This window comes from Astatotilapia calliptera, chromosome 10, assembly GCF_900246225.1.
Source record: "Astatotilapia calliptera chromosome 10, fAstCal1.2, whole genome shotgun sequence".
Classification (NCBI taxonomy): Eukaryota; Metazoa; Chordata; class Actinopteri; order Cichliformes; family Cichlidae; genus Astatotilapia; species Astatotilapia calliptera.
In genome coordinates, this window is record NC_039311.1 from 21060922 (window position 1) to 21080010 (window position 19089).

The following is a 19089-nucleotide window of genomic DNA, read 5'->3' on the forward strand; positions in this document are numbered from 1 at the left end:
GCTACATGGATTTCATTTTTTTGACTTGGAACAGAGTTAAGGAAAATAAGCTTCATTTTGATATATCAAAACAGGTCTCACTGCCCAATCTGGAATCATGTACTGGAAACATGATTTGATAAACATACACGTGAAAACATGCATACGTCCTTTCACTGCCACGGATTCCTTTTATGTGTTAGATTAAATTTATTGAACCATTATTATCTGATATTTTTACGTTACCAGTACATGCCCATGATTTTGTTAAGTCTGAGATTTTAGTCTGTTAAGTGGTTGCTAGCCAAGCCGATGGCATAGTAATATATCACGCATAATGAAAGTTTGAGGTTATGAGTTAGATATTTCTGCCATGAAAATAAAATTATACAATGCTTTTATAAGCTGTTCCAGGTGCATAAACATTGCAAAGGGTTTATTTTAGTCAATTGGATGGTGGTTGCTTGGCAACATGACTAGCCTTAAAATGTGATAGATGGATAAGACCCTTCAGGGGGACGATGTGCCAATTATGGTTGCTCAATTCCTGATCATGTAAGACACAAACATGGAAACAGACTTTGTGTTGAGGCCACACTTTATCTTGCTAATTTGTATACCAGTATATTATCAGACCTACATAATGTTAAAAATGTTTAGCCTGACTTTTACAGAACTACTAAAAATAATATTTTAGCTATTAGTTCATTTTTATGAGTTTTCTTTTTCAAAATTAAAGAAACAGTTATATTTTATTTTTATTTTGCTCATTTCACATTTTTCCTTTTTAAAGTTATGTAACTAATTAAATTAAACGCGCACACACACATTTATGTGTAGTGTATTGTGTTCTATGAATGTGCAGAATGAAGTCGTCCCATTCCTTCCTTTCACAATAAAATTCCCTGAATATGAAGTGTGGCTTCTGTGCCTAATATTAGTGGAGAGGTTTAAACTTGCATAGTTGTATAAAGTAACTGTAGAAATTAATATAAACTTGCACTACTATTCTTTAAATTGTGAAATAGTTATTTACTATTGTTATTTTAACTATTATTGTTATTATTATTACATGTTTTTAATATATGGCATGTCCAAAAGCACAAACACTGGTAATTTCATTAGACACACCTTGCTAGTTCCAGGCTGGATCCCCTTTTGTCTTCTAAATTTACCTTAATTCTTCATGGCGTAGCTCTAACAAGGTGCACAGACCTCTTTGTAGAAAAAAAAAGAAACAAGCCCAAACATACAAGTAAACTATATTCCCAAAAGTTTTTGCTCATCTGCTTTCACACAACTCTGACCTAGAGTGACTTTTTTAATCCTCACAGTTTAATATGATGTTGGCTCAAGCTTTGCAGCAATAACATCTTCAAGTCCCGAGAAGTCCTGACTCACAGTCTCTGCACTAATTCATCCCCAAGGTGTTCTGTCAGGTTGAGGTCAGGACTCTGTGCAGGCCAGTCAGGTTCTTCCACACCAAATTTGCTCATCCACGTCTTTATGGACTTTGCTTGTGTGCAGCTGTGTTGGAACAGGAAGGGGTGACCCTAATCCCCAAACTGTTCCCACAAAGTGGAGAACATGAAGTTGTTCAAAATGTCTTGGTTCCTGAAGCGTTAAGAGTCCCTTTCACTGGAACTAAGGGGCCAATCCTGACAAATGCCCTCACACCATAATCCACAGGTGGCATCCCTTCACAGTACCACGCTGGAATTCACTGAGCTCCTCAGAGCGACCCATTTTTTTCAGAAATGTTTCCAGATCAGTCTGCATACCGGCTGGATTTTGTACACCTGTGGCCATGGAAGATATTGGAACACCTGAGTTCAATAATTTTGATGGGTGAGTGAGTACTTTTGGCAATATAGTGAACATTTAGAGCATGTGTGCAAGAAATCTGATTTTTATGTATGGACTGGGTTGTATTATGTTCTTAAATATGAAAAGAGGCCAGCTGTATCCTTCCTGTGTCATATAGCTGTTATGCTAAGCTAAACTATATGTAAGCTATTTGCCTCCTGATGCTAGCCCCACACATAATGTACTGGTATCAGTCTCTTTGTCTTTTATGAGAAAGAAAGCATGTAAATGCATTTATAAATTAACTAATAAGTGCTAATGAATTAGCCTGCAGTCACGAGTGCTTGAAACTTAAAGCTTACATTTTCATGTCATCTTAGCTGCAAGTTATGACTCACCACAAGTAGATTCTAAATTTAAATAAACATCAGTAAACGTTTACTTAAAAGGAATCCAAACTGTAAAAACATGACTTAATATGAAGTCCAGTGCAGCTGACTGATGGCCTAACCTTGTGTCAAAGTGCTGTTTAGCAAGAGAGAATAGTTCTGCTTACCTATGAGCCAATCCACTCAAATTCTAGTGTAGCGCATCAAAGTTGTTCTAGTCAACTAAAACAAATCTATTCTGTTAATTTTAAAAACCTAAAATAAAAATATTGTAGAAATATCTTTAGTTTTTATACTTTTTTAGCGCTTTTATTGCTATACCTATGCTGATTTTCTCAATTCTTGCCTCTGTATGCTCTCTATACAGTAATAAGTTAAAAGCCTAAATCTAACATTTAAACTTTTTCTTTTTTTTTTAAAAACTCAACTTAAACGTACGACTCCACTCTGGAAACTAACTGAAAATAAACCGTATTAAAACAAAAATAAATTAAAAATAAAAACGAATAAAAAGGATAAAACAATAATAGCTGTTTTTATGCACAATTTTTTTAAAATATAAAGTAGGGATTACAGGATGAATAATTACACATTATTAATAATAAACCAGAAGACAAAAATCGGAATCAGGATTGGAAACTAGAAAGAAAACTTCAAGCTACAGCTGTTCAAGATTTGTCTTTAATTCTGCACATTTTTCACAAAAACATTCAAAAGAATATTTAAGGCTGCAGGATTTAAATGATACAAAAAATCAGGGCAACAAAGATGGAATTAAGGAATTAAATTAGTATGCTAAAAATACAAAATATAAAATTTCATAATGAAAAAAGTATACCTTATCAAATACTGTGTATTTATTTACAAAGTCAAGAAAACACCCCAAAAAGAATGCCGTGCAGGATTTAGCCTTTAAGTAATCTCATAAATAAAAAATTTAGATTTGAATAAAGTAGTCTTATTTCACATTTAAGCTTTTTTTACTCTCCCATTTGATTTTTCTGTTGAATTTATAAACTGGATACAGGATAAAATGGGGAAAAATAATTTTCTTAACAAGTGGTTCAAGGAATGAGCAAGCCACAAAGCTGACCAGCTTTTATACACAAGTAAAAACAATTCTGAAAAATCTATCACCTTTTCCCCCTTCAAGTATCTGAACTGAATGTATTTACAAATTACAGGCTGGGCAGTAAATTTTTGATCAAAGAATAACTCAACTAGGTCAGCCATGGTTAAATTAGATAATCATGTAATCTTGTTTCCTACACAGGAAAAATTAGGCGTAAAGAAGAAACTATGAATGTTCAACTCTTGAGGGATGCTTAACTTTACATTTTTTTGAAATATTAAGTAAAGTGATGAGGTATAAAGGGCATGGAACAATAAAGACTGTGTGATACCTTGACTTTCAAAATTATTTCAATTTTTCAGTCGCACCGTGCTGTCAAGATTTAAGCATCCAAGATAACCAAGTAACTAAATCTGCATAATGGCTAAAACTAAAAGAAAATATTATAAATAAACATGTTTTTCCCAAGTTCATTCAATCTTCCTGAATGGACTGAAATGGTGATGCCTCACAGCTGGGCTTGTTTTAACTGACAGGAATCAGCTGTTCTGCCTTTGTTGCATTTTAAATTGCTGATGGGCTTGTGGGGATTATTTGAAATTTTTCGCATTTTATGCGAGGGCTCTGCAGGGGAAAAATTATAAATAAAGAGAAACCCATAGCTGACCTTTGAGTGAACTAGTTCCAAAGAAAACTCATCCTGTGCCGACCTGCCCGGGGGCTCCTGATGCTTAACTGGAGCTCTGAAACATTAGCCAGGTTGAGTCTTGTCCCAGGCAATAACTGCACTTCTGCAGTGCTCACACATTTACAGCCATAAAGCCAAACCCAATCATTTAAGTCAACTTTTAAAGCTTAACTGTCCCATTTGGCATTACTAATCAATTCTACAATAGGTGAAGTCCAAAGTTAATACGTCCTGTCAACATCTCTGCAGAAACAGTTGCCTATTTATACCTAACCAAAAAAAAGGAGTGTGTGGAAAAGGTGGTTGGAGTGAGGGACGGTGCAGTTCAAAATATAAAAGCAAAGAACTCACACACATTGCAGCTGAAAAATATCAAATCATTTATACAAGTTTGTCTAACTTCCTCCCACTGTTCTCTCTCTCTTTCGCTCACACACACACAAATTTGGGTTTGTTCCCATATAGTCTTCACCAAGACTAAAAGCCACGCACGCTAATCAAATAAAAGCAGTCTCGTCTTTTTATATATGTTTTCATTCCCCAGTGCAATTCAGGGTTCTCTCCCCACTTCGGTATGCTTTGTTTTTGTGTCATATCTATTGGATATGGTTCTGCTTGGTCCAGTTTCAGTTTCCAGTCTGATCAAAACAAAAAGTCACCTTATCTGCATTGGTCCCGTCCAGTACAATAGAAGTGATTGAGCCTGTATCCTCAATCTGTTTAGTTTTCTGAAGTTAAATATAGTTCATTAAAATCCAGTTTGGTCTACTCCCATCCACAATCTTCCAGTTCATGTATGCCGTTAAATTATACAAACTCAACATAGTTCTCTGGTATCAGTCCTGTTCGCCCATCAAGAGTCCCTTCCAACCAGCCAGGCTCCCTGGAAGTATGAACTAGACAGAAGGGGGAAAACATGGATATTGTTGAAATGCATTGACATAGAACTGAAATGTTCATAAAAATGTGAAGACACTATGCATACTGAGGGTGAGAGGGTGGAGAAGCAGGCTTAAGATGATGGTTAACACTTCCACATGTTCCCCATCGAGTGTTTAATGTCTAAATACTTTGGAGAGGATATCTCTGGCATCACAGATTGGCTGTTGTTTACTTGTGAGCATGAAACACAGTATGAGCCCGAAACGTCAGGCACGCGTCCTGCAACAGGAAAGTCTTTTCTGTACATGAACATGTAAGTTCATTCTTGTGAAATCATTCATGCAGGAATGAAATTGTTAACTCAAACATACCACTTTTGATGGTTTGTTCCAACAGCTTGGTAAAAGTGCAGTGCAGTTTTAAATTGGAAACATGATTAGATTAGTTTGGGGTGCTGTGGTGGTTAAACATCCTATAAATACGAAAGTGCAACATTGCTACAGGGTTAGATTGTGTGTTCACCAGATTTGTCCACACCAGGAATCTAATTTGCACCAAGCTGCGCACCACATTTACATCAAAGACAGAAAAATAAAACCATGTAAGCCTTTGCACGTATTTGATTCTTACTATTTATGTAGGGGGGAAATGTTAAATTCAGCAAACCTGTAGTATGAATATTATACCGTTGCTTTATTCTTGTAAATGTCAAGAAAGCACTATGAGGTTGTATTATGAGCTCCGTGTGGACAGCTGGGATGCTTCATCCTTCGCCAGCCGTGAGCAGACTGCATTGCTGAGATACCACGTTAAGGATTGGATGTCCCCAAGGACACATTATGACCAAAAGGCCTCGGATAACATGAGTCTGCATTACATAAGCCTAAATAGTCTTTATGCAGTTAATTCTATTTTGGTTTGGGTTTGAAACTACATCCCACCAACATGGAGTATATGTCTACAAGGAAACTTTACTCAGGCCAACTATAATTATAATAGCCAGCAAAGCAGAAGACCCAGTATAGTTATTGTTCTTAAATTTGGCTGATCTCGGGTAATGAAGCCCAGATCTGCACAAAGAAACTGAGATTATATAATCAGAGTCCTAATGGCTCATTCACAGTAGAATAAAAAATGGATTGCAGTCTTCATTCCAGTTGGGAAAAATCAGTAGTTACCCAGTGATTGCATTGAATTTTTTTATATTCGGCGACTGTTTACAAGTAGCTGCATCAACTATTTTGATTGCAAGAATATTCATGCTCAAAATTCCAACTTTAACTCATTTAATTACTTCTAAATTTTCCACGTAATTTTATTACATACATACAAATGTAAAATGTTAAATTTATCAGTGTCTAGTTAAATGAAAATTACTCCAGTGGTATACAGTGGGGCAAAAAAGTATTTAGTCAGCCACCGATTGTGCAAGTTCCCCCACCTAAAATGATGACAGAGGTCAGTAATTTGCACCAGAGGTACACTTCAACTGTGAGAGACAGAATGTGAAAAAAAAATCCATGAATCCACATGGTAGGATTTGTAAAGAATTTATTCGTAAATCAGGGTGGAAAATAAGTATTTGGTCAATAACAAAAATACAACTCAATACTTTGTAACATAACCTTTGTTGGCAATAACAGAGGTCAAACGTTTACTATAGGTCTTTACCAGGTTTGCACACACAGTAGCTGGTATTTTGGCCCATTCCTCCATGCAGATCTCTCAAGAGCAGTGATGTTTTGGGGCTGTCGCCGAGCAACACGGACTTTCAACTCCAGCCACAGATTTTCTATGGGGTTGAGGTCTGGAGACTGGCTAGGCCACTCCAGGACTTTCAAATGCTTCTTACGGAGCCACTCCTTTGTTGCCCGGGCGGTGTGTTTTGGATCATTGTCATGTTGGAAGACCCAGCCGCGTTTCATCTTCAAAGTTCTCACTGATGGAAGGAGGTTTTGGCTCAAAATCTCACGATACATGGCCCCATTCATTCTGTCCTTAACACGGATCAGTCGTCCTGTCCTCTTGGCAGAAAAAAAGCCCCATAGCATGATGTTTCCACCCCCATGCTTCACAGTAGGTATGGTGTTCTTGGGATGCAACTCAGTATTCTTCTTCCTCCAAACACGACGAGTTGAGTTTATACCAAAAAGTTATACTTTGGTTTCATCTGACCACATGACATTCTCCCAATCCTCTGCTGTATCATCCATGTGCTCTCTGGCAAACTTCAGACGGGCCTGGACATGCACTGGCTTCAGCAGCGGAACACGTCTGGCACTGCGGGATTTGATTCCCTGCCGTTGTAGTGTGTTACTGATGGTGACCTTTGTTACTTTGGTCCCAGCTCTCTGCAGGTCATTCACCAGGTCCCCCCGTGTGGTTCTGGGATCTTTGCTCACCGTTCTCATGATCATTTTGACCCCACGGGATGAGATCTTGCGTGGAGCCCCAGATCGAGGGAGATTATCAGTGGTCTTGTATGTCTTCCATTTTCTGATGATTGCTCCCACAGTTGATTTTTTCACACCAAGCTGCTTGCCTATTGTAGATTCACTCTTCCCAGTCTGGTGCAGGTCTACAATACTTTTCCTGGTGTCCTTCGAAAGCTCTTTGGTCTTGGCCATGGTGGAGTTTGGAGTCTGACTGTTTGAGGCTGTGGACAGGTGTCTTTTATACAGATGATGAGTTCAAACAGGTGCCATTCATACAGGTAACGAGTGGGGGACAGAAAAGCTTCTTACAGAAGACGTTACAGGTCTATGAGAGCCAGAGATTTTCCTTGTTTGAGGTGACCAAATACTTATTTTCCACCCTGATTTACGAATAAATTCTTTACAAATCCTACCATGTGGATTCATGGATTTTTTTTTCACATTCTGTCTCTCACAGTTGAAGTGTACCTCTGGTGCAAATTACTGACCTCTGTCATCATTTTAAGTGGGGGAACTTGCACAATCGGTGGCTGACTAAATACTTTTTTGCCCCACTGTATATTAAGTTTATACTGAGCACTTTTGCCTTAATAATGAATTATTTGAATGAATAAACCTTTTTTATATACTTCTGTTGGATTTTACGTAAAATTATTGCTTCATGGTTACTGAGGGTGAAGAATCTTTTTTTTTTTTTTTAAGTGAAGGTAATAATTTATCTACACTGTGTCTCTTTGAAATGGGGGACTAGACTAGTTTTATTCTGCCTATATTTTCTTATAAAAGCAACGTTTTCTACATCATTTGGCTGTAAGTTGCCATTTCTACAGAAACTATATCATCGTTTCTGAGGAAAATTTCAGAATTTCCTTTCAAATTAATGAAGTTCTTGCTAAACTATAAATGTAAGCAGTTCAAGTTCATTGTTTTGTCAGTAAACTGACGACTGCATTCAATCAAAAACTGACAGCAAACCAACTCTAGCTTACTGCCCACTTGACACACAAAGTGCTTTGAAGACAGAAATTGACATCGAGTGCTCACAGACCTGGTGTCCATCTTCAAAGGACCCATTTCAAAGGAAACGAGAACACTAGATCATTGCACACAGTGACAATAATTTTAGTTACGCAGCAGTGTCCAAGCATTATTTTCCTTTGGTAAGGTGGGTAAATAGGAAAGTAAAGAAAGGGGAAAATGTTTAGCATTTCCCTTTATCATGGTTTGTATGTCTCTGGGTAACTTTCATATATATAGTATGCATGTCTTTGCTGTTTGTTACATATTCAGTCCAGTGTATTGCTTTAGCAGCTTGTCTGTTTGCCAGATTCTAAAGTCTCAGCACATTTTATTGCCAGGTGCCAGATAAAATATGTTAAACAAATGTTCTGTGGATCCAGTCTCTGGAATTAGCAGTGTACATTCCTCTATGCTCCTTCATATTCACTTCATATCATAAAGAAGAAGTTCCAGAAGTTCTAGTCAAGGGAAAGTGGTGCTATAAGCCTATCATATATAATTTTTGGACGGCTGACTATTTGGATAAACGTCGAGGATTTTTTGAAAGCCTCAGCACCAAGGCCAAGCAAATTCCCAAGTCTGGATTTTTGTTTTGACAACAAATAGTTTCTATACGCCAACCCACATTCTTTCCTTTTTCCTTTCTGCTGGCAAGTCCAGATTGTGACTCACCATTCTCAAAGATGGTCCCAGCGATGAAGGACAGCTCAGAGTCGTGCTCTGCCTTGCAGGCGTATAGAGCTCGAGCTTTTCTGCCCGTGAAACTGGAAATAAGAAGAGAGTTACACTGAGCCAGTAATCAGACACCAAAGTAGTACCTCAATTTAACACAAATGGCAGGTTGGTCACTTTATATGCTCTGTTTATTAAGTATCAGATGGTTAAATTCACACATGGACTTTTTCCTTTTCCTGATTTTAGAGTAGGTATAAAATATTAGTGCATGACTGTACATCATGCAAAGCTACACTTAGCAGAGGATTAACAGCCCTACAGTTGATCCTCTGTGGAAACAGGCCTATGTCCAGAAATCTGCTGAGGGGGAGCACCCAGTACTTGTGAGAACAACCCTATCCTTTTGCTTGTGTGGAGGATCTGAAGATAAAGATAATGAAGCTTTTTGTTCTATATCAGGAATGACAAAAAAAATTATCTGTACATGTTCAAACCTGAACCAGGTCTTTGATATGGAACTGGACAGGAATGAACCCACCACAGCGTTTCTGTTTGGTAAATAATACACTCATTACCTGCTTATTGTGTGACATGACTCTGAATTAGTCTTTAAAAATAAGCTGTACGTCAGTGTTAACTGCACATGAGGATGTGTTTGCATATGTTTACTTAATTATTTGACACTCTGGACATGGTTTTATGTCGACACTGTAATATTCCATGGTGTTGTATGTCTTTAAAGTTCTAGCTTGTCATTTCTTTCTGCCTTGTAAACTTTACCTTTTCATTCAGATATAATTTACTGTTATATCTGTCTACCGTCTCCTACTGAGTCATTTAGAGGTCACAGCTTTAAAGACCTGATATTTTGAGGGTGCAAAGCACTTGAAAAGAATACTAGCTGTTATCAGCTTCTAAAACAGCACCAGGACACTTAAGGCTTAAAATGTTAAGCACTGAAATGAACTGTAGTGACAGACACTATATATCTACCAAGGTTCAGATGAATAACTGCATCAAATTAAGGCGTATTTTTATTGCCGTTTCAATAGAGAGGCTCATATTAGAATGACTGCTGCTTGATGTGTCCTTGATTTGAGATACTGCGGTAATACCCCGAGGGACGAGTTAGTTCTTAAGCTCTCTCGTTTCATGGGGAAGAGGAGAGGTCAGTCACATCCACTACACCAATGCCTCTTGAGCTCTGCTGGCTGGAAGTGTGTTGATCAAATTAACTACAATAATGGAGATCCATAAGCTTTCAGATAAGGTTTTTTAACTAGTTGGGCAAATATTACAATTTTGTATAAATATATTTTTCCTGAATAATAATTGATGACAACTGCTTTCATCTTTCAAAAGTTCCATCTTTTTTACTTTCATGCCGTCCTAGACTTTTGCAGTTTAAGGTTTCTTAGAATGAGCACAGTTTGCAGTTTCATTCTTATTGCTGGCAAGTCAGCATCATGTCATTTCATAAATACTGTGCACTAACCTGACAGGGGAGGAGTCACTGGAGGCAGAAGATATTGGCTGTGGACTGGAAGGGGCTGAGAACATCGGCCAGGAGGGCGAACGTGGAGAAGTGGGACTGGAAGACGTTGCACTGAAGGACAAATTTACAGAGAATGACATGTTGATAGAATTAGATAAAAACAGGATAAATAACACCTCATGTTGATACCCTAAAGTACTGGAAATTAGGTGTGACAAGTGGCAAGTGTGACTTTAAAGCAGTTTTAAATGTACCTTGTTGGTATGCTGGCGCGAGGCTTCGGGTTCAGCCTGGAAACACACACACAAGAAAAGAAGACAAAGTGAATCAATCAGTTGTTATCAGTGCATTTTATTACATACAGAAGTGTTTCTGGACTTGGGAAAATACATTGTGGAATGAATTTGTACATTATAAATTGAGAGACAATGATGTCCACAGTTCTACATGAGAGTTTTCCACCACATGAGGAATAAATGACAAGTCAGCAAAGTAGCCCTCCAATCTCGCTTAGCTAAAATAGTGAATCCAGAAGCCAAACCATACCAAATTCTGTAAAAGTGTAATGTGCTTCGTGTTCAACTAAAACAACAAGAATAATGGAGGCTAATATGGAGGCTGTTTGAATTTTCCCTTGGTGAAGTCCTAACACAGTCCCAGTTGAATCTTGCGGTCTGTAAACACAGTGGGTAGAGGTCAGAGTGTGGATGTTCTCCCTGTGGTTGCACAGGTTTAATTTTCCACTCATGCTGCCCTTGACCAAGGAATTGGTGTGCATTTGTAGTTGTCTCCTGGGTGCTGCATAGTTGATTCCCACTGCCCCTAATAATTAGGATGGGTTAAATGCAAAGACGTAGGAGGGTAAACACGATATCCTTATATTTATCCTTACATGTAACAAAAAAAAAAAAAAAAAATCAACAAGACTTTAATTAGGTGGGGATAAAAAAAAATCAATAACTACAAAGGACTGATCCAAGAATCAGTTGTAGTGATACTCTTTGTAAGGGAATAGTCATAGATGCAGTTTTGGTCAACGTGGTGATGTTAAATGTATTTCAACTTTCTCAGCAAGATCCATGTCTTCACCAGAGATGGGCAGTAGCGTGTTAAAAGTAATGTGTTACTGTAATCTGATTACTTTATTAGTAAAGTAAGGGATTACTATGGCAAAAAAGTAATTAGATTACTGTTACTTTCCCATAAGCACGCTACGTTACCGCATTACTAAACCGTGATTTTGTTTGTGATGTTTGTGGGAGTGTCTCATGATAATGACGAACAAGCGTGCAGCGTCCGTAGCAACAACAGACGTGTGTAGATCAACAATGAATAATATGGATTGTGAAGGAGAGTACGACCATGCAGCGTTTAAAGCTCGAAGTACTGACTTTACTTTGAGTTCGATTCTGTAAAAAAGTGACAAAAACATTCGCGTCTGCTGTACACTCTGCGTGGGGGAAAAAACTTTTTCTACAGCGAAAAATTTAACTTCAAATCTGAGCAAGCACCTAGAACGCTGCCATGGGAATGTGAAATTCACAGAGAAACCCCCGGATCCCCCCACTGACATGACTGATGTGGCACTAGGCAAACCTCCACATGCCCCACTCCTGCTAAACAGGTAAAAATAGATTTAAGAACGACTGTACTTAGTGCCGCTGAATCTTTGCAAGTACTTGCATCTATTTGAGTGTAAACACAAAACATTGTTTTAGTTCATATGCTGAAATATGCAGAGAATAGGTTAAAATGTTAAACAAATTCCTTCAAGTCAAAGACTGTTGCGTATAATTTAATTTTTGCCTGATGCGAAGTGCATAAAGTTAAAAGATTCAAACTAAAACAAGCTTTAAAAAGAGACTTTCTCATTTGATTCAATTTTATATGATGGATAATGCAGAAAAAAATAGAATTGGGCTGAAAGGTCTATTGATTTATAACACATTCATGTCGTGTATTTAATAATAATAATAAGAAGAAGAACTTTTTTTTGTTTTTTAGAACTTTGTTTTTTTATTTATCCCAAGGGAAATTCTTTTGTCATAAACATGCTCAATGCAGCAAGAGAGACAGAGGAACAGTGTAATAAGTTTATGTTATGTTTTTAAAAAGTCACTAAGTAATAAAGTAACTATTTACCTCAGAAAAGTAATGGGATAACTTTCTTAGAGAAATAATAATAATAAAGTAACTTGACCAACACTGGACTTCCCCAAAAGATTTTTCATTCAGTCTTTCTAATCCAATGATGCAGGATGCAGATGAACTGTCACTTTTAACACACAAAGATTACATAAAAGGCAACACCAGATTGTTTCAGAGATTAAAACGTAAATGCATCACAGAAAACTGGCATGTAAATTAAGCCAGCAGAGTCACAAAGAACCAGAACACCCACTGTTGTGCATTCACAGCACTGAAAACACAGCCATGCTGCTGTGCATCATCCCCTACGTCGACGTTTATTTTGGGCTTTCTTTTGGAAGCCTTTGCTTCTTCTTACTTGTATTACTCATAAAAGCTAAATACTAAAAAAAAAGTCGTATATTTATACACCTATTTCTAAACTGAATTTTTCCTGGGAGTCTTATTTGCAGGTCTTCTTATTCTTATACTTATTCTTAATAGCACAAGCAATTTGCCTCAATTGTTTAAAAAGATTTCAAACTGATTCTTGAGCTACTTCTGATTGCTTCAATCACCAGGAATCCAACAAGTGAACACATTTAACTGGCCTTTAAAATACTCAATTTGCCCCCATAATCAGTGACAATTTATTAGAAGAATGGAGTTAAAACATATTATAGCCAACAGTGCCAAAATAGTAGCATTTGATATGTTATAGTGGATTCAAAAGGTAGCCAGAAAGTACAGGAAATCTGAGTAGAATTTTCTATTTGTGAAATACTTTGAGAGGTAATTTTAAATTCTGTGAAGATTTTTTTTACCATACCAAACAGAAGAAGTAATTTGAATGAACAGTGAGGTGAAAAATTCTATATATCCTTCCACTAAAAATGGTAAAAAGAGAGAAACTCTAATAAATGGGCTACTGTAAAGATATGGCTTCTTTATTATTTTATTTTAACAATCTGCACCTGCCTAGCAAAAGCAGACTGTACTCTTTTTCTTCCAGTGTCAGATCAATCCCCTCATTCATTTTATATAACATCACATTGGTGAGTCAGAGGATTATTATTTTTTCCTCTTATCTCCCTCTCTGCACAGCGTCAACAGATTCATAGTCGGCTCTATTCTATATTATAACAGCCTTTCCCTTTTTTTGATGATGTAACATATGGTTGCTATGGTGACGTAGCTATATTTAAAAGTTAGTTTTGTGATGTTTTGTTTCAGGGACCCTGTGACAGACTGGCAACCTGTCCAGGGAAACTGAATGAGCTGAGGATGGATGGATGTTTTTGGGACACTACAATAAAAGCATCAGTAAAATAGCTTTTAGATCAGTAACTCAGTGCACACAGAACAAGACAAACACACATAAACAAAGATGATAAGTGATACATATATCTTTGTTGACCTTAGAAACATCTAGAAACAGTTTCACCCCCTCCATAATTATTTTGGAGCTCTTCTTACACCATCAGTATTTGGCAACTCCAGAGTGAGAGAAGTACGAGTTGGAAGATCAATCTTGCAACTTCTAACTTCTAAATTTACTTTAGAAAATAAATTATTAGAAAGTCAAACTACTTCAACTTGATGTTAACTCTGAACTCTGGTAAATAAACTAGTAACAGGACAGGAAGTGAGATCATTTGGTTTAAATAAGCTCAAAAAGGCACTTTGATATTATCACCGTGGCTTTATCAGGATCAGCAGAGTCACAGTAACTGATCCATCCTTTTCTACTTTATTCTCCACTCAGAGATCAATCAACATTAAAAAAAAAAATCAATCAGTGTGGACAGCACCCTTTAACTGTCACTAATCACAGATCACTGTGATAGACACGGCAAGAGGGGACCAACTTCTATGTCAGTAAAACTATGCAAGAATACATTTTGAGAATTAACAATGCAATTATAAATAATCTGAATATTTCATGGTGAATCTCGTGTTTATTTTGCAACGAATATGACCTGTACTCATGGAATCAGCTGCCTGATTTTTTTTCTTTTGTTTTTAAAGTGGACTTCATGCTGCTGAGTCACAACACCACCATGTAGTGTTTGCCTCTGCAGATGTGAGAGCGACAAATACAGTTTACAGCCTTAAACAAGAATTTATAGTTTAAGAAATAAATCAGATTGACCCCAGAATTGCCTGCAAATGTTGAGTCTGGACTCAAAACACAAGGGTGCAAAAAGCTCTGAGAACATTTTAGTAATGAGAATCATAAATTTTACTTACTTCTTTTGTCACAGAGCCCAGCATTACCTGTACGCAAGGTTAAAGTAGTGCAGAGAAAAGTGAGAGGTTGGTTTTTACTTATACTACATGTCCATTTTTACTGATGGTGGCATGAATTTATCCCTTATTAGAGCTCTGAAGTAATCAGTGTAATATCTGTAATATCCTGAGAGCAGGAAGGAGAAAAAATATTTATATAAACAAGCTGTTTATCAATAAAAGCAGCCAAAGCAGACACATGTAATCTGGTAATGCATGTGTGTAAAAGGGTGTTATGCTGTTAGGAGGGAGTATCTTGATGACAGCCTGTCTACAAATCCTTAATGGATGTTTTTCTTCTTCCTCTCATTGATGGCACGTGAGAGTGTTTTTTTCAGTCACTCTCTCTATACTAATCAATCTCCACTAAACAATTATTTTCTTGCTTTGCTTTCTTTTCATTAAAAATAAAAAAAACAGCACGATAAATACAAAACAATTCACTGACTTTCACAAAGAGACAAGAGCAGAGCAGAGCAGGAGGTTTTTGGCATTTACATTTTCACCTTAGAACATCAGGTCCAGGCCACCGTCGACCTCGTAGATTTGACCCAACTCAGACCCCAGTGCATTGCAGACTGACATCTCTTTTAGGTTTGCCTCTAGACATAGTCAAAGGTTTGCAGGTTTGTAAAAAGCACCTGACAAATAGTAGTAGGGAATAGGAGAACAGACAGAGCTAACGATGTCAACCGGTTGCTCTGTAGCTCTGCGCATATGATGAGGTCGCTGAGGCTGGTTTTTCCTGCCAATTTGTGATGTGGCTCTGGGAGAATATGAAATGATGATCCGAGCTGGGATCAGAGTCAGTTACACATATCTATCTTTGCTAGTCCAGTCCAGCAGCTTAGGAAAGACTCTTTTCCCCAAGGTGTAGTGTATTCACTCTGGCTGAAAATCCCTCAACAGCTAAATCGAAAATCCTCTAATGTGTGTCTGTTCACACTGAGCTGGTAGAGTTTTGATTCCATGCTGGTCATTTTTTTCTTTTCTTTCTCGATTGTAGGAATTTTAAAGGCCTTATTTTCAGAGGATGGGCAGGCATGAAAGCAGGGAGACAGCAAGTGACACCCAAACCTCAAACCAAGGACCCTGCAGTAACCTTTGGCATATACACTAAAAAGCAGAAGTAAATAAAGCAAAGTAAATTAAGCAAGTTCGAATTTACCTTTAACATGCTTGGAGACATACAGTGCAAACAGAAAGGGACATAAAGTATAAAAAACAATTACATCAAACATACGGTTCTGCCCAAGCACAAGTATAAGGGGATAAAAGGAAAAAACATAAGGATAGCAGGCTTTGAACATATAATTGCATACACCATTAGGTGCTCTATCACAGGTTGTTCACTACAGTCATTAAATGCTTCTTCCTTGTGACTCATAAAGCAAAGAGTTTCCAAAAAAGCCCTTTTCTCTGTCGGCTGTTCTCTGTATTCTTCAGAGCATCTCTTAAAGCACCTGTTCCTGCTGTGCATTCTTATTTCTCCCCTCATTTCACATATCACGAATAACACTTCTCTAGACATCCTAATGTGGACCCTGGGCTCAGTTTAAAAAAAAAAAAAATATCCCAAATACATTTATTATTACACCTGGAATATAAAGTATGTGTTTTCTATGAATTGTGTGCACAAATCACTCAAATTATTAAACGATGAAAAATGTAAGTTGTGACTTTTTGTATGCATAAACATTTTTTTATCCGTTAGCTTTCTCTCCATCAAGCAGAGCAGCAGTTGCGTGGAGCCCATTAAATTTCAATTGTATCACTACAGCATACGGGCATACATCTTTTGTTTTATGTTGTACACACAATATAGAGTATACTGTCTATATACAGCCATTGGCTTTCGTTTGAAAAAAAAAATGCTTTCAGTAATATTAGTATTAAAGATATAAAGATGATTTTTTTTAATTTATTTTGTTTTTTTACTGATTGATCTATTGTGATTAGTAAAGATAGCATTTAAGCCAAATATAAGCATACCATAAGAAACAGGAAAATACTTCAAATACATCATAAGGATGGCTCCAACCGACCGCATACTCAGTGAATACCTCAGGCAGCAGAAACCCAAGAAAGAAGAGGATAAGGAGGATCCATCATGGAAGGATAGACCCCTATCTGTACCACCAGCAGACCGAGGAAGTGGCTGACCTCCAGAAGTCCTACCAGTGGCTGGACAAAGCTGGACTGAAAGACAGCACAGAGGCAGTAATCATGGCAGCACAGGAATAAGCGCTGGGCTGGGGTCTATCACATCAGGCAAGACCTCAGGTGCAGGCTGTGTAAAGATGGCCCTGAGACAATCCAGCACATAACAGCAGGGTGTAAGATGTTAGCTGGCAGGGCATACATGGAACTCCATAACCAAGTGGCCGGCATAGTGTACAGAAACATCTGTGGCGAGTATGGCCTGGAAGTCCTGAGGTCAAAATGGAAGACGCCCCCAAGGGTGGTGAAAAATGACCGAGATACGATCCTGTGGGACGTCCAGATAAAGAGAGACAAAACGGTGATGGCTATCCAACCAGACATAGTGGTGGTAGACAAACAGAGGAAGACGGCCGTAGTGATAGATGTAACAGTTCTGAATGACAGCAACATCAAGAAGAAGGAAGCTGCAGAAGTACCAAGGGGTCAGAGAAGATGTGGAGGGTGAAGGTAACAGTGGTGTTGAGTCTATGTTTCCACAGGCCCCGCTAGTTTAGAGACTTATTCCTCATGAAGAACGAAAACAAGACAGAACATCTTCAACCGGTCTTTTACTCGCTAACGAGGGAGAGCTTTGGTCAGAACCAGGCAGTGGAGCAATGCTCCTCACCTGTCTCTAGCCCAAATCCTTCAAAGAGCAGCTCCCCTCGTAGCCTTTTTATTGACATGACAGTTACAATACACATCACAGCACAAGCACCTCCCACCGTAAACCCCCCCAATGGTTCTAAGACAAGGCACTATGTGTGTGTGTGTGTGTGTGTGTGTGTGTGTGTGTGTGTGTGTGTGTGTGTGTGTGTGTCATGGGGGTACGTTTGTGTGACCTCCTGCTCACCAAAAGGGTCATAAAAGCAGGAAGCTTACAACAAAAGAAACAGATCTTTCAGATAAGATGTATCTACAATAAAACCTCCCCCAGCACAGAGTGGCTGGAGAGGTGGTCAGGATCAAAGGAATCTCTTTGATCCTACTGCTTGAACTGAGACTTTACAAATTTAAGAAACACAATGACAACATTCAACAATTTGACTTAACAAGTGGTCCCAGTGGTAATAGAAGCACTAGGTACAGTGACTCCCAAGCTAGGCAAGTGGCTCCAGTGAATCCCAGGAACAACATCATCAACAAGGGCAGGAGGTATGTTTCTGTTCTGTTACAGTCCACAGCCATACTCAAGTAATCAGCAGCCAAAAGTATTTTTGTTGTTTGATGAAGGAAACCTTACAGTACTGATGGCCGTTCATTTCTAACATTAATCAAAGTTCAGATTGAAGATGCAAAATTGACACAGAACTCACACAAATAACAAAGTTGATAAACAAAGGCTGGGTGGAACAGTAACATGCTGTTGAGAAAATTAAAAAATGAATTCCAAGCCGTGGGAGATAATAAAGGAGAATGAGTGGCAGTATCAGTGGAAGAGAAGGAGAAACAATTATTGGTGACAGACTGGGCCTGCAGTCTTTATAACTAGGTGTATGTTAACAACAAACACCATAAAATAATATCAGGATGACAGACAGAAGATATTGTTTGTGTTCCTGTACATTTGTGTGTCAGACCATATGCCTGGCCAACCTTTGTCTCTGTGAGTTCCAGATTTAACGTTTACATAAAAACATGGTTATTTTCAGCAGGAGACAGGTTCAGTCAGCCCTGTGATAATATTTTTATCTCAGCTGGTTTCAGTTCTTAAACTGACAATCAGACAAGATAATCTGACAAGCGAACACACTGTGAGAGGTAAATCTGAGACACTTATTACCATACCAACTTTTTAATGCCATACATTGAGTTTTAAACTAAAAGTGCACTGAAAAAAACCAAAGTCACAATCTTTTAGAAGTTGGATTTAAGGTGCATCGACTCCACGTAGGACATGTCATCTGCTGCATGTCACCCTCTCGTCAGTGAAGAAAGGGGTTTATGACTGGATGTACGTTTGCCACTTTTGTCATGCTGCTTTGCAACAGATCATGAAAGAAAGAAAAAAACTCAGCTTTTGCACAGCA

The 19089-nt window shown here is 38.0% G+C and overlaps 1 protein-coding gene across 4 annotated transcripts in view; it reads right to left on the minus strand.

Moving 5' to 3' along the window:
* Window positions 1-2841: 2841 nt before the first annotated feature.
* LOC113031220 (rho GTPase-activating protein 26) overlaps window positions 2842-19089 on the minus strand; it is an 89566-nt gene continuing 73318 nt past the window's right edge. For all 4 annotated transcript variants that reach the window (XM_026183204.1, XM_026183205.1, XM_026183206.1 and 1 more), the window contains 4 exons: window positions 10696-10731; window positions 10442-10552; window positions 8944-9035; window positions 2842-4830 (listed from right to left, as the gene is read on the minus strand). In XM_026183204.1, coding sequence (XP_026038989.1) covers window positions 4742-4830; window positions 8944-9035; window positions 10442-10552; window positions 10696-10731 — 328 coding nt within the window. In that variant the 3' untranslated portion in view covers window positions 2842-4741. The remainder of the gene's footprint in view (window positions 4831-8943; window positions 9036-10441; window positions 10553-10695; window positions 10732-19089) is intronic.